The sequence below is a fragment of the Alligator sinensis genome, unplaced genomic scaffold (genome assembly GCF_000455745.1).
Source record: "Alligator sinensis unplaced genomic scaffold, ASM45574v1 scaffold570_1, whole genome shotgun sequence".
NCBI lineage: Eukaryota > Metazoa > Chordata > Crocodylia > Alligatoridae > Alligator > Alligator sinensis.
Window position 1 is genome coordinate 471,945 of NW_005841997.1, and position 15,881 is coordinate 487,825.

A 15,881-nucleotide genomic window follows, 5' to 3' on the forward strand; every position below is an offset into this window, starting at 1 on the left:
CCCATCAAGATATTTCTGGCATTATGGCCAGAAACAATACAATTAATTAAGAACTCACAGCAGGCAGCCCTCAATTTTCCGCAGGCTGCTCCAGACAATCAGAGCTGGAATTCCAGGGCAGATGGGATATTTGCCAGGCTATTGGCTTCATCAGTTTCTCTCGGGGCTTCAGGGCACTTTGTGTAGATGAGAACATTGTCCATCTCCTGAGGAGAGCTGAAGATCAGCCAGGTCACGTTACATTTATCAGGGAATAAAGCTCCTCTCCCAAAGATGCGTCCATGTTGGACTGCCACAAGCAAAATTCCCTTTTAGAATTTCAAAGAGATGACAAAGAGTGCCACTGCACACTTAGGTCATGGTCTTACAGTGGAAATCTCTAGGTAAGGGGCCTTCACAGTGCCTGGGACTCTACACAAGCAGAAAGATCCCTTTTGGGACATCTGATTGAAGACCAGGGCCTTTGTCTCAACAGCCCTGCCAATGCCACCCAAGATCAGAGCGCCAAGCTGGCAAACCCTGCCTCCCACATCCCCACCAGCTACTGCAGATTCTCCAAGCAGGATTTAGCTGGATATTTTGCTAGTCCCAGAAGTAAAATGCCACCAATATCACCTTGCCATTCACATCTCCTTCTGCCCAGCATACTCAGCAGTCTCCACTGATCATCACACTGATATTGCTTTCCCAGTGGCCACTTGAAAGGGACCAAGTACCCCATAACAAAGTCCAGCACGCAGCTTTGGACACATTGACAGCATAATTATCGGGAAGTGACGACACTGGCGATGTAGCGGGGGGAGTTCTTTCATTTCCCAGAGGGCAAGATGATCAAGCTGGAAAAGAGTCTCCTTGCTGATGGGATGCGCTCATGTCCCCAGTGGCCCAGTATCACAACAGCATTTTTCTTAAAATCTGCCAAAAGTGCAGCTCCCCAGCTGAGGCTCCAGTGGGGCAATCAGTAGCAGAGGGGCGAGCCATTTCTACGCCCTGCACTGGCTTTGTCCTGGCTGGTTTTACCCAGGCCTCTCACCACGGCGATTTCACAGCTCCTCGACAGCGGTAGAGCGCTCTCCCCGCTCCGGGAGAGGTTGGCTCCAGCCGAAACGAGATGATGCCAAGCGCAGCCTCTCACAGCTGAACTCTTCCAACCTCTTGACAGCGAATCCATTTCTAAACCAACAAGGTGCTGTTACATTGTTTACAGCTTCCTGAGTCTTTTGTTTTTGGGCAGATGCCCTGGCTCTGTAATCGAGCTGAGTTGTGACTGGGCTAATCTCTGTGGAGATTAGGGAGAGTTTGTGGGCTCTTCCCTCCTCCCCCTGCGAGCCCAGCATGGGCACTTTCTCCACCCCTCCAGCAGTGCTGCGTGCATGCGTGAGGACTCCCTCTCTTGCAGCTGGCACAGGCTGTGGGAAAGGCAGCGAGGACACGGTGGTGAAGAGGATCATGCATCACCAGGGACACAGGCAGAAGTGACAATTTTGCCTGATCTGGCCTCAGAAAGATCTCTACAGCTGTGACCAAACAGAAGTGCATGGCTGCAGACCACTTTAAAAAGGGCCCGATCCCACTAAAATCTGAACCTTCATTGCATGAGGGTTTAGATGAACACGGTCCAAAAACGGAGCACGTTCTGTAACTTGTGTCTGCCGAGCTCCCAGCCTGTCTCTGTTTTCAGAATGGGAGGAAGGGAAGGGAACAAAGGGAGCTTGGTCTGGGGTTGTTTTGGCCAGCACTGGAGGGTGGGGTGGGTGGATTGGAACCCTTGTCCCCTCCTGAGGTGGCGGGGCTCCAATTCACTGACCCCACCATACAGTGCCAAAAACAGCATCCAGGCTAGGAGTGGGGAGTGGCATTGCATTGGACACCAGGTTTCAGCTGGAATCCCCAACTCCTGGACCCAAACAGCAAATTTCTGTTCAGTTGGAGGGATCATTGCAATTCAGTGCTTCCTGCAAAGCACTAGGAGTTGCAACAGGGAGCTGCTCCTCTGTCTGCACCCTGGGAAATGCTGTCCTAGCCTTTCTTCTCTGCTGAAATGCAGCTGAGGTCACAGATGGCTGGGTACAGCCTAGCAACACAGTCAGATTCCCTTCCCAAGGCCTGACACTGCTCAGCAGATGGATGCCACTGGAACAGAAGAAGGGCTGCCAGCCGTCATGCTTGCCTCATCTTGTTCACCATTCCCTTTTGTCCAGGCCTGGGTCTCAAACAGCAATGCTGGAGCAAGTTCTCTGGAAAACACCCACAAGTCACTGCTGTTCTTGCCACTCTGGCTCTGCAGCTCCCAAGTTGCTCAGAAAATCTTGGGCAATGTTTGTTGGCGGCTCTAAGGGAATGGACCCATGGCAGTAGATTTTTACTACCCACCTGAGGATGAATGAAACTGCCCTCAGTTTCTATGGTTCTCCAGCCAGCTAATCACCATCCCCAGGAACTGCCAGGAGAGTCCCCATGGTTCATAATACAGGTGGCATATGGATGGACATGTTTATAACTAGCCTGATGCATCTTGAATGAGAAGCATGTGTTGCTAAAGCCCAGACAGACGCAATTCCCTTCCACATCTAGTGAATGTTTTCCTTTTCTCCTATTGTTCCTCACATTCATTTTATCTGGGAAGGGCATGCTGTGGGTGTTTGCCCAGGCTGTCACTGCTGCCACTTACGCACTTGACAATGACCTCCGACTCAGTGTCAATGTGGGAAGCCATGTGTGAGAACTGAGATGCCATCCCATTCAGTCCCATTCACAAGCTCTGCACAGACCACTGATTGGCTGGCAAGGGGATGAGCAGACAGGAAGGAGGATTTGGGGAAAGAGGATGGGTTGTTGGGGCTGAGGCATTCAAACAATGCCCAGACAAATCCAGCAGTGGAGCTGGGCAGGGCAGAACTATACAGTTGTAGCAGAGGAGCCCACAGCCAGAGCCGGCATTGGTGGGAGATTCTTCATACCTCCTTGCCAAGCTCGTCCTGTGAGCCCTCCATCTCTCTGGGTGCTCATGCACACCACACACTCCATCAAAGAAAGATTGCTTGGAGTGCCTCCTAAACATGGTGTCAGGCTTGTGTATCCTTGCTGCCACATACCCATCCATCATGGTACCACAGATACTGCTTTGGAGGGGAACTTCATACATTGCCTGCCCATTGTACATGGCTTATAGCCCAGGGTCTGGTAGTCATCTATGGCTTCAACACTGTAAAAAAACCCACAACTGATTCCTCCTCCAGAAATAACAATTCCTTCCTCAATCCCTCAACCTTCCTGAAAAGGAAGCAAGAACTTGTACAGTTTCCTGCAGCCCTATCCAAAGTAATCCTGGCCACTGAAACAATAAAGCTCATGGATTATGCAGCGCCCAATTAATATCCTTGCTGAATTTGGACACTGAACTCATGGGCTTCTAGTGTAGGCAAAAATAGGCCTGAACTGAACACTGAAATCTCCTGAATCCTTTTGTTATTCTTTTATAACAAAATATATAACAAAATAAAAGAATTTTATTTATTTTTATCCTCTCCCAAATTTTATTATTTATTATTTTTTAAATTTTATTTGGGAGAGGATCCCAAAGCTCCTTAAACCCACAGACCACTATCCCATGCTCCTTATTCATGTGGGCACCAATGACACTGCTCGGAGCACTCCCAGCCAGGTCATGAGGCGCTACAGGGATTTGGGAGCGGGGCTTAAGGGCCTGGAGGCACAGGTAGAGTTCTCGTCGATCCTCCCAGTCTCAGGCTATGGGCTGAGAAGGGACAGGAGGATCTATGTGGTCAACCAAAGACTGCAGCGCTGGTGTCGTCAGGAAGGCTTTGGCTTTCATGACCACAGCCCGCTCTTTGGCGAGAGAGGCAGCGAAAGCTAAGCTGTCCTACCCGTATCGTTTATTATTTTTAGCATTTCTAAATAAGCAGCCAACAAGGAAGTGGAGAAATGTAAGCAAAAGCAATAATGAATCAGGACTACGTAAGAGTGCATACATGAAAAATAACTGAGAATTAAGAGTGCTACAAGATTTTTTTAAATTGCATATGGTAATGTAAGGGTTTTTTTAAATGTTCTTTGTTATACCAAGGCAGGGGCAAAGGCAAAAGAGAGGGTAGCAGTGTGTATTCAAAGTTGTGCTGTTTTCCACTCTCTCAAGGACGGCTTTGCTACCCTCCTACACTGGGCAGTGCTACAGTCAGAGTGATGAGTGTCTGTGTTTTCTGCCTGTCAGCAAAGGTGGATCAGGCCTGCATGACCTCAGCAGCTTGCTAGGCCACAGCCAGGAAGGTTTGAATAGCCCCATAGAAAAGTCCAGCGTGACCCACTGCTGACACAGGCAAATCTTTGGGCCTGAACGCAGAGCATCCTGGTTCTCTCTCCGATACAGCTCTGAGCATGGTGGGTTCCTAGCATTACTAAAGAAGATCGCACTTGTTCTTGCACACAAGGTGCAATTCTTTTCCGATGCAGAGTGGAGTGCCACTTGAAGATGAGCCAAGGTACTGTAAAGAGCTGTATCTCTCCCTCATCTGTCTTGCTTCCTTTTTGGGAATGTCACGAATGAATACCCTAAAAGAATTCAGCTTTGTTCTTCCAACCAGCTGTTGCTCAGCTGGAATACTGCAATTGTGAAATCTGCCCTGGAAAATGTGTATTTGTTTTGCTCTGCTTTGTTTTGTCATCTGCCGAAGTAGGAATGCTCCTTTTCATTCTGTGATGGTTGAAAAGAGGGGCTTGGTGTTGGTGTTATATAGCATAATTAGGAATTATCTATATATGTAATGCTGCCTAAGAACTAATTCAGCAAGACCTCTGTTTCCAGAACGCCTATGAGAAGTACACGAATATACAGAATTGAGCTATAAGGTGGAAAACCCTTCCAGATGGGGACTTGTATTTTTTAATATGTAAAGCATTTAGTGACTTTTGAGTGCTATATAAATACCAAATAGCACAGAAAAGATACAAATGGCACGCAACCGACTGTCAGTGCAGCAAATTAAGCTTCTGTTTATAGCAGGAGTGTAAATATAGGGTTAACGGTTAATTCATTTAATGATGAATGTGACACCACTGTGTTATCCTGTAAGAACGTGAATAGAGATTTGCAGCAGACAACATGCTGTGAGCCCAAAAGAATAGGAAACTACTGCCTGCTTTTTTTAAAACTATTGCAAAATGTGGACACAATACTTGGACATAATAGACTGTGTCTGACAACATTTGTACAGTATGTAGCGGAGTGAGCCCCACTCAGCTTCCTATAGTTATCCATATATAGTGACTAAAATTGCAGACACTGAATTAACTCTGAATAACATATGAGCTGGAGTGACAGCCTTCATGTGGTTCTAGAAGGATGAGAATAAGATAGATGGCTGTTTGTGTAGATGTACTAAACTGCAAATCCAGGGGTCCATAGAGTATGGAAAATATGCCAAAAGCTGGGTTGTCCCTTCCATCCCACAGACCCCATTGATTTCCTGCAGGGCAGGAATCCCCCCTTGCAGAGCAGCTTGCAAGATCAGGGTAAATCCATTTCTAGTAACAGACTTTCTCACGCACCCTACCCACTACATTCACGTTTCTCCACTTAGCCCACCTTGGCATCCTTCTGAACCCTGTTATTTTTCAAAACTATTTGGAGAATAGAGAGTGAGTTCTGAATGCCAGCAAGCAACTCTGCCTCTACTGAACCAAGCGGAGAAAGCAGTTGCACTTGAATTTCCCAATTGCCAATTCTCCTTTTTCCTTTCTAACACCAGAATGGAAAGAGCTTTTAGCAAAACTCTCTCTCTAACTTTAGCGGCTGCTCCAGTACCATATAAGGAGACGGGCCATTTCCAAGATCCAAAATATTGAGGGTTTCAGGAGGTTGAGAAAATGGCGAGTTCATATTTATACAGAAACAAGTGGTATGTCAATCCAAATCACAGAACCCGTGCAAAATGCACTCTCTGACAGGAACGCCGCTAAGCAGCGGCGTTCAGCGCCTCGTTTTTAGGCAATCGTCAGGTAAAGCTCCATCTAGAATAGATTGAACTAAAGCAAGATGACAGGAACTGGGAACCCCCAAATCCGAAAGAAATAGCTTTAGGGATGAAAAAGGAGAGTGTGTAAATAGCAAAAGTAGAGGTACCACATTTTGGAGCCAATTGCTTTAGAGAATAAGTGTGTTTTTAAAAACGGATTAAAATAGATTTCTGCAATGGAGGAGCAGGGAGTGCACAAACATTTTTATTTTTGCTCTCAAGCAAATCCCGGGACGTCATTCTCCCCCTGTACTCGGCCTTAGTGAGGCCGCAGCTGGAGTACTGTGTCCAGTTTTGGGCTCCACAATTCAAAAAGGATGTGGAGAAGCTTGAGAGAGTCCAGAGAAGAGCCACGTGCATGATCAGAGGTCAGGGAAGCAGACCCTACGATGACAGGCTGAGAGCCCTGGGGCTCTTTAGCCTGAAAAAGCGCAGGCTCAGGGGTGATCTGATGGCCACCTACAAGTTTATCAGGGGTGACCACCAGCATCTGGGGGAACGTTTGTTCACCAGAGCGCCCCAAGGGATGACGAGGTCTAATGGTCACAAACTACTTCAAGATCGTTTCAGGCTGGACATAAGGAAGAACTTCTTTACTGTCCGAGTCCCCAAGGTCTGGAACAGCCTGCCACCGGAGGTGGTTCAAGCGCCTTCATTGAACACCTTCAAGATGAAACTGGATGCTTATCTTGCTGGGATCCTATGACCCCAGCTGACTTCCTGCCCTTTGGGCAGGGGGCTGGACTTGATGATCTTCCGAGGTCCCTTCCAGCCCTAATGTCTATGAAATCTATTAAATATTTGACTTAACCTCCAAATTTACTGTACCACTGTAGAACAGCTGCCTTCCCCCTCAAGACCACCCAGGGCCAAGCAACCCTGTCATCCCCACAAACCAAGGCAGAAAGTCCGGGGAAGAAGTTGGAGTTCAAATGCTGGTAAGAAGGCTACTTGGATGCGTTAGGGGGCTGGGTTTTTAACACTGTACTCTGTGAGCATCAGCTGTAGATCCCAGATTAGAGCTGGCAGCCTCCTGGTCATCCTGCGAGATCAGAAAACCTAATGAACATCTCATCTGTAGACTTGGGAGAAAGGAAAGAGCAGGGGTGGGAAGGTCTTCCTGTATTCCTTTAGGAGCTCATCATCCCTTGATAAGGGAGTTTTTACCCCCCAAAATTAACATAATAGTTCCTGTCAGTCTCAGCTGAAAGCACATCCAGGATACAACTGCTGGTGGCATCACAGGCTATGGTTGGGCTGCTTCTTGGGAGCACTGTGAAAGGAATGTGTTCCTCAGCATTGTCCATGCTCTTGCTGCTTCTTAGTGGTATCTAGTGTTTCACATAAAACCAGCACAAAAGCCCATTTTCTGCCCACACCACGATAGATAACCAGGCTCACTTCTTTATTCCATCTCTACTTCTTTAGGACTCCAATCGTTGTATTGCAATAAAATAGAATTTGGGGTTGGGATTTAGCAATGCTGGTCAAACACATTTTGACAGAACATTTTTGCACTGAAAAAGGACGTTTCACCAAGACTGAAACATTTTACAAAAAATCATCTATTTTGACGAAACTTTGTTTATTAGAAACTTCTTTTTCCATTTTGGTAGTGTGGCTTGGATTCATTTTGTTCCAATTTTGGCATGTTAAAATGTGGATTTTATTAAATGATGTGCACCAGATTATATTTAATAGTTGAATGAAATGTCTCAATGAACGGGCTAAAAATGATCCTGTCCAAATGAAACACTGCAATTGCCCCAAATCAATATTTTGTCAGTATTTTCAATTTGGATAATAATTTGAAAATGAGGCTTTTCATCTCAAACTGGAACTACTTTATTTTTTAAAAACAGAATTTCCTACAGAATAGAAATCCCAGATCCCAGCCAGCTCTGGGTCTACCCCACCTGTCAGTGTCTATCCAAGCCATGGGATTCTGCATTTGCCACTGGAACTGAAGTGGAGATTTGACCCATCTCCTTGCAGGGAGCTCTGATTTTTGACCCTACAGTCACTTCTTTTGCCATCTTCAGAATTACAAATAACAGGAATCTGGGTGGGACCATGAAGGCTTGGGGACAACTAATAGAAGGGACAACAGGACAAAGTCCCTAAACACTTAGGATAAATATTAATAAGCGATGTTTAATCAAACCTCATCTGAGATCTGGGACACAGGCAGAGTCCATTCCAAGTGGGAGGAATTGAAATATGCTTCAGGCTGTTCCTCCTTTTATACCAAGCAATGAAACCCTCTCTTGCCGTCTCTCTTTCTGATGACAGTTGGTATCTTAAACATTTCTAAAAGCCTTTGGAATGGGTATTTGTACCACTTAATCCAACAGAGCATGAACACATATTTATCCACAGGCGATGTATGTGGGGAGGCCACACAGGGGACATGTGCCCCCCCAGATTTCTGTGCCAATGGTGGGGCACGAGGATGCAGCCCAACTGGAACCAGCTCCTGGCTGCAGCAGGGGTGGCAGCAGCAGCAGTGGTGCAGAGTTGTGCCTTACCCCGCTGTCAACACTGTGTGGTCTATGCATTTGTCTCATGAGACTAACTGTCCTGATGGTCTCTAGCAGCTGAAATAGCCTACTTGACATCTGAGGAGCAAACCACAAGCACTTGGCTGAGGTTGTGAACATAAGCCCCCAGTCTCTATACTCTTTGTGTACATCGTTGTACCATTAATCACAGTCCCGGAGACAGCCACGTGTATTGTGGCAACATTAGCTGTAGTCTCCAGGATCTCTGTGATGTATACACAGATTAGTAATACTCCCAAGGAGCAAATTAAAAATTGTATGTGGGAAGAAATGCTTCTTAGTCATTAGAAATGCAAGCCTGGAGCTTTGAGCTATCATTGCTGCTAGGCAGTGATTAAGAACTGACCTAGCAGGGTAGAAGCAAACAGGTAAAGACAAGGTCCCAGTTAATTAATTTCTAGATTACAAATCCCCACAGTGGCAAGAGAGGGGTCCTCTCTGCAAACTCCAGACTCCTAGGAGAGCTCTAAAGAGAAACATTTGCATATGGTTGCAGCCAAACCCACATGGACATCTGGACTCTAGACTCATGCCAATAATATGCTGCTGTTTAGGAAAAGGCAAATAAAAGACCAAAGAGCACTCGTTCCAAGAGCTGGATGGCCTCAGCCTTAGTTTAGCAAATAAATATTTCTGGCTATCAGCAGGACTCTCTTACCCAGTCAAGTAGGGAATTACTAGAAACAAGGAATAAAGGGCAATAAAAGTTACCTTGGAGGCCCCTTTTCAGAGTAGGAATGCAATCCTCATGGAGCAAGTGCCATCCAAGACTACACAATGTCACCGAGTCCACGAGGGACAAGACACACAACTCTTCAGCAGGTCACAAGTGTAGAGGCCTTCCTAGCTATTTGTTAATACCAACCAGTTATCTAGCTGCATCCCAGACTACATGAAGACCCAGCCACAATGGAAGAACCTCCTGGATAGGTCATCCCTCCCCTGAGTGGCTTCTCTAGCACCTCCCTCCGATGCAGCAGGTGCTGGCCCCTGGCAGAAGCAGGACACTGTGTGGGATGCATCTGTTGTGCAATGCACTTTGGCAAGCCCCATGTCCTCAGCAATTTAATTCAGGTAGATGCCTGGGAGTCTAGAGGTTTCTCCTACACGTTTCCGTTTTTAAGCACTGAAAATGTCCTGAAAAAAAAAAGGCTCTTTCAAGGTCTCTAGAGTTTCAAGGTTCTGGTCAAGTGTTTCAGAACTAATCTGACCAGGAGCTGGAAGGAGAGGAATCAAGAAATAAAAACCAGAGAAGAGAGACATTCCTGAACTCGTGTTTCTGGGAAATCGTGCACATTGGCAGCACCCTGGGCATCTGCATTTCACCTGAATGGTGTTGGTGACTGCCCCCGAGAGAAGAGAGCAGCACCCCATGGCCCGGTGAAGATAAAGACAGAAGGCATCTCCTGCCGGGCTGAGACAAAGCCTGCTGGAGCCCTTTCAAAGGCAGTGCCTTCTCTGCTGCCTTTCTTCACGTGACAACAGCAGTCTCAGCCAAGCACCTTAGCTCATTGGCTCAATGCTCTGCAGTTTTAGGTCTGAGAGCCATTTTCCTGCTGTCTGGGACACGAGGCAGGCAGCCTGCATCCTTGCGGCTCAGCCTGCTGGACAGGAGGCATTATTACCTTGCTTTCCTGGAGTAACCCTGCTTGGGAGATGCTAAGGGTGCAAACACACAGACAAAGCGAGAGGCCAACTGATCTTCAAAGTATCAGGGAAATAAGAGTCTAGGTGAATTCAGCCTTCTTAGCTCATGCCAAAAAAACGCTTCCCATGCTGACCCCTCTTCATTTCTGCCTTTTGTAGGCCGCTCGCTACAAAATGGAGAGGACAGCATTCCCCTGGGGCTGAGAGGTAAGGTGGGGGGGTAAAGACATTACATGCCGTCTTTGCACGACTACATCAGAGAGCCTTTGGTACTGCAATATGCATGTAGATCTGAGCCTGTGAACAGACTTATTATAGCTATGTTGCACACAGGTGCTTTGGAGCAGTAAGAGGAGCACTGCACCAAAGGCAGCAGTGGGTTGGGCCACATTATCCTCCCCCACCACTGTACGCCCATTTCCTGGTTCTAAAAAGTTCTCCCCGACCTCGGGCTACAAAAAAAAAAAGAAGAAAGATGTTGACTAAAATCATATGGAAAGTAAAGGAGAAAATAAAACTATTGTTGGCCAGTCCCTGAAAAGAGAAAAAACAGATACTCTTGATAGGTCTTTTCAAAGTCTCTCAATAGCCTTGCCCCGTGGTTCAGTTTAAGATCCCACTGTGCTTCATTCAGCCAAAGCACCAAGTTCCCACACCCCATTCACTCACTCACTCATTCATTCATTCCCTCTCAGTCCCCTCCTCCTCCCCCCACCCCACTTTCTCTCTTACCCAGACCCATTGATCGAGAGTCTGATCTCATGCTGATGTCAGGCCCTGGGCTTCAGGGGAAAATTACTCCTGATTTACACCCACGAGAGAGAATTAGTTAAGGACAGATCTGCTGCCTGCACTGTCAGCAACCAGAGGTGGGTCTCATTGCCCATGCTCACCTGACAGAGCATTAGGCCAAAACCCTGGCTTTGCTAGATGGACTCAAACATGCTTTGGATTACAACTCTCACCCGTGAGTGTGGGCCCAAGGCTTTAAATCACTCGGCTACGATCTTTATAGAGGTGCCCAAATAAATTTATTCCGAATTTTCTCCCTTCACCCAAACCTGGGGGACACTGAGCACCATTGTTTTCTGTGCTCAGAGTCAGTCTTCCTCCCAGGCTAAAGACCATGTACGATGCTATGAGACAGTCAGAAACTGCAAGGAGCTCCCTAAGGACACTATGTGAGGGGGCTCCTTGCAGTTTCTGACTGTGTCTCATAGCATCGTACATGGTCTTTAGCCTGGGAGGAAGACAGACTGAGCATGGAAAACAGTGGTGCTCAGTGTCCCCCAGGTTTGGGTGAAGGGGGAAAATTGGGAATGAGTTTACTTGGGTACCTCTATAAAGATCCTCAGAGAGAAGGCAAAGACGCACAGCTGGGATTAGAAGCTACTACACACTACTACCCTGTGTATTAACCACTAGCCCACGCTTGCTCTGAGCAGGCCTTCCCTACATAGCCTCCAGAGGTACTTCTTGTCTCAGCCTGTCTTACTCATCACTGACCCTGACCCTGCTCCACAGGGACAGCCCAACGCAAGCCCCAGCACACAACTAGAACAACGCTGGAGCTTAGAATCAATCGAATCATTGAAAATGAGGGCTGGAAGGGACCTCAGGAAGTCACTTAGTCCAATCGCCTGCTCAAAGCAGGACCATCCTTAACTAGATCATCCCAGCCAAGGCTTTGTCTACCTGGGTCTTAAAAACCTCCAAGGATGGAAATACCACCACCTCTCTGGGTAACCTGTTCCAGTGCTTCACTACCCTCCTCGTGAGAGAGTTTTTTCCTAATATCTAACCTAAACTTCTCTTGCTGCAGCTTGAGCCCATTGCTCCCTGCTCTGTCATCTGCCACCACAGAGAATAGTCCAGCTCCATCCACTTTGTAACCACCCTTCAGTCTCTTCTGTCTCTGAGTTTATGATCAGACAACTGCAATCTGCCGTGAAGCCCAGTTAACACCATGGTTACCCCTTGATTTACAGTCACGCTAGTTAATGAAACTAAGGCAGGAAGTTTTGAGTGGCACCTCATTTCATGGGCTTTATGGTAAATTGCTCATGGCAAGTACCATATTTTCTGACATACAACGCACACACCCTTTTCCCGACAAAAATCAACTGCTGGGAACTGGGGTGAGCATTTATAAGCAAAGAAATACGTTGACTGCAATTTCTGCCACTTAAGCCTCTGGGAAGGAAAGCAAAAGTAAGGCTGTATGCATTCCCCAGAGAGTGGCACAATGAGCATGCTGCACTCCCCAACTCCTGCTACTCCGTTCCTTACTGCTACTTACCATATTTTCAAGGAAAGATTTTTTTTTTTTTTTATCCTGCCTTTCAAAACCAAGGTGTGTATCTTAGTCCTGGGCATGCTGTATGTAAGAAAATAGGGTATTTTGGTTTAAGATTTACTAGAGGAGTACAAAAAATACACCAGTTAATAGTCTCTCTAGATACAACTTCTTGTGCTAGACAATAGTTAGCACAAGTGTGCTAGACAATTTATCATTGTTGTCACTTTGCAGATAAGTTAATGAACTGCTCTAATTTATCCCACACAGGATGCCCTGAAAGCAACGCGCTGCGCTCCAGAAGGACGTGCAAATCAATCGGTAAATAGAACCACTGGAGCATTTCTCCCCGTCCTAAAACACTTGCTGAAATGGGTTAGCTGAGTGTTTAGTTGAATGGGGAGAGAGAGCTCAGTCTGCATGGAGAAATAGACCCAAATAGCTACTGCCCAATAGTTTTGCTGCAACGGCTCCCCCTGTAGACTCCCTTTTGGACCATAGGCTTGTCTACACTGCACCCAGGAGTTGTGACAGCAGCATGGCTCAGACCTTGGGCAATACGCAGTCCCCAGTGCCAGGAGCAAGCAGGCTGCCGTAACCTACGCCGAATCTTGTGTCATCAGGTTCTCCTGCTGTGCTTACCCAGACGAGCTAGACTGAGACTATCTTGGTAGTCACACCTCCAAAGAGCAGTGCAGACACAGCTGAAACGTGCCTTGTTCCCAATTAGCTTGATCCACTTTGGAAGGGGATCAGCCTAAACCAATGGTTTTCAACCTGTGATTTGTTGACCCCTGGCGGTCTGGAGACATATCTAAGGTGTCCATGAAATATGACTATGATCCATCAGAAGTATGTGAACGCCCACACTTATAATTCGAAGGGGTCTGCACCTCCATTTGAAATTTTTTAGGGGTCCACAAATGAAAAAAGGCTGAAAACCACTGGACTAAACTACCAAAAGGAGCTCTAATTGCAGAACCACAGAGACTAAAGGGGAAGTGACTCTGGAGTAACAGCTGCTGTGTCTGTTCACACCAGAGCTCTTCTGGAATAACCCTGGTGGGTAGGCAACCCTCACTGAGAGGTGCTCACCTTGCTAAAGAAAGTATAAAATGAACAAAAACAGCCACGTGCAGAGAAAAAAGGGCCCAATTCTGACTTCACCTCCCCTGCTTGTTATCTATTAACCAGCTCTTTACATATAATACATATCAAGCATTCTGTAATACACAGGACCTTGCTCCTGAAATCAGCAGGCCCATCAGCAAATGAAGGAGGTCCACAAAGTGAGTAAATGGATGAGAAACTAGCTGTATGTGCGACAAAATGAATTCCTTTAATGCCAAAAAAAAAAAAAAAAAAAAAAAAAAAGGAGCTTGGATAAGCCAGTTCTGGTCTGATGCTGTCTATCAGGAATAGGGCAACACAAGGGTCCAAATTCCTGCCTCCAATAGCCAGTATCAGATGTTTCACTGGAAAAAAAACAACAACCCTTCATGGGTGCTTAGGGAATAAGTCACGCTCTCCATGTGCAACAATATTTGAGTGACCTCCCACCAAAATGAAACCAGAATCAATGAGGTTTCCCCCACTGGGACAGCCCTGCTGGTGGTGCCACAGATGTTTCTCCTAACTGGTCAACCTTCTAGACAACCCACGGGCAGCTCCCGCTTTCCCTTCTCCAATGCTCAGACTCCTCACCTTTCAAAATCCACTTACTGTTCTCCTCCCCCACTGCAGATGCCCTTATAACACCTGTGGCACAATTGCATTCAGCGCCTTGTTACAATGGTGCTCATTTCTGAAAGCTGCCCAGGCTCATACATACAGTCCAGCCTTCCACCCTTCTTCCATCAGCACAGCCCAAAAGGCATTGCTTGACTCTTCCTTTCCCAGGTAGGGTCAGCAAAAGTCCAGCTCACAAGGCCACAGACAGGAAAGCCCAGGGCAGCAATAGGAAGAGACCTCAATCCAAGTAAAATTGTTGAGAGCTTTGCGCTGACTCTCACTGGCAGCAGCATCCGGGCCACTGCAAGCAAAACCACATCCAACCCAGCTGGCAAAAACGAGCCCGTGAAAAAGCAGCTTCCTTGAAGCTCTCAGCAAAGCCTCCAAATGCACAGAGGAGATGAGTGTGAAGGAGGCAGAACACCAAACTTGGGTTAACAGACCCTTAAGGAACCACTGGCACCTTCCGCCCCCACCCCCCAACATAAAAATCGATGGGCCCTATCCACTCCTCTACCAGCTCCATGCCAGCGTTACCCCATTGGCTTTCATGGAGTTACTTTGATCCACACCAGAGTCACTGAGAAAAGAAGCAGTCCCTGCAAGCTCCTTGGATAAACCCAGGCTGATCTGTAGCTGCATGAGGCAAGCAGGCAGGAAAGGGGGTGGGTGTGAAACCATGCTTCTCCCCAGCCTGGCTACTCACCCGATCTCTGACACACGGCTTGGTAGTCTTCACAGCAGTCTCCGGTCTTCTCACAGTAAGTGTCACAGTAGCAGGCAGTCCTCCAGCTCGTGAGATCCGAGCACGCATTATTCCTCCCAGGGCAGCACTGATGGCTCCCCCGGTTGCTGCATCCTGCCTCTGTGCCTCTCAGCTGCCCGCTCACCAGAAGCCAGCCACAACAGATCAGAAAATACCTTACATTAGTGCCTCGGGCTCTCATGGTCTCAGCAGCTCTCCCTGCGTCCCAGCAAAAGCCTAGCTCAGGTTCCCCTCTCCCTCCACTGCCAAACCTTGCTCAGAGCCAAAGCCTCAGAAGGGAGCCGGCTGCACTCCCAGGCCAAGCAACTTCCAAAGTGGAAAAAAGAAACTACAAAAGCCACATGCTGTCCCAGCGCACACACAAGCCAAGGGAAGCCCAGCTTGGCTCATCCAGCTGACAGCTCCCAGCCAAAAATGCCTCTTGCATCCAAAGGGCCCAGGTCTGGCAGGCAGTTCTCAGCAGGGATGCACTGGCCTGGCGTCCAGCAGGGAGGACCTGGTGGGTCACACACACACCACCGATTTGCCCTTTCATATGTACCAAATTGCACTGACAAGCCGGCTTCTAATGAACTATCTTTTATACAAGCAATTAGATCCACTGGTCACAGACATAAGATGCCTGGGCTGCACAAGCCTATTGGCTGGACCTTAAAAAAACCCCTCTATTCCTCTCTGTTCCACCTACTTTCTCCCCCTCCCCTCCATAATCCCAGTGCAAAGGCTCCTCCTGGGTCTTAGAGCCAATACACAGGGCATCATGCAGTTGCTTTAGCAAAGCAAAGAAGCATGAAGGAGGGTTTCACCTCAAACCAGTGGATGATCCCCAGCATGGACTTTCACCTGCT

The 15,881-nt window shown here is 47.4% G+C and overlaps 1 protein-coding gene across 1 annotated transcript in view; it reads right to left on the bottom strand.

The window, feature by feature from the left end:
* LOC102386414 (somatomedin-B and thrombospondin type-1 domain-containing protein-like) overlaps nt 1-15,864 on the bottom strand; it is a 39,940-nt gene extending 24,076 nt beyond the window's left edge. The window contains exon 1 of the mRNA XM_006021516.3: nt 14,974-15,864. Coding sequence (XP_006021578.1) covers nt 14,974-15,214 — 241 coding nt within the window. The 5' untranslated portion in view covers nt 15,215-15,864. The remainder of the gene's footprint in view (nt 1-14,973) is intronic.
* Nucleotides 15,865-15,881: the final 17 nt, after the last annotated feature.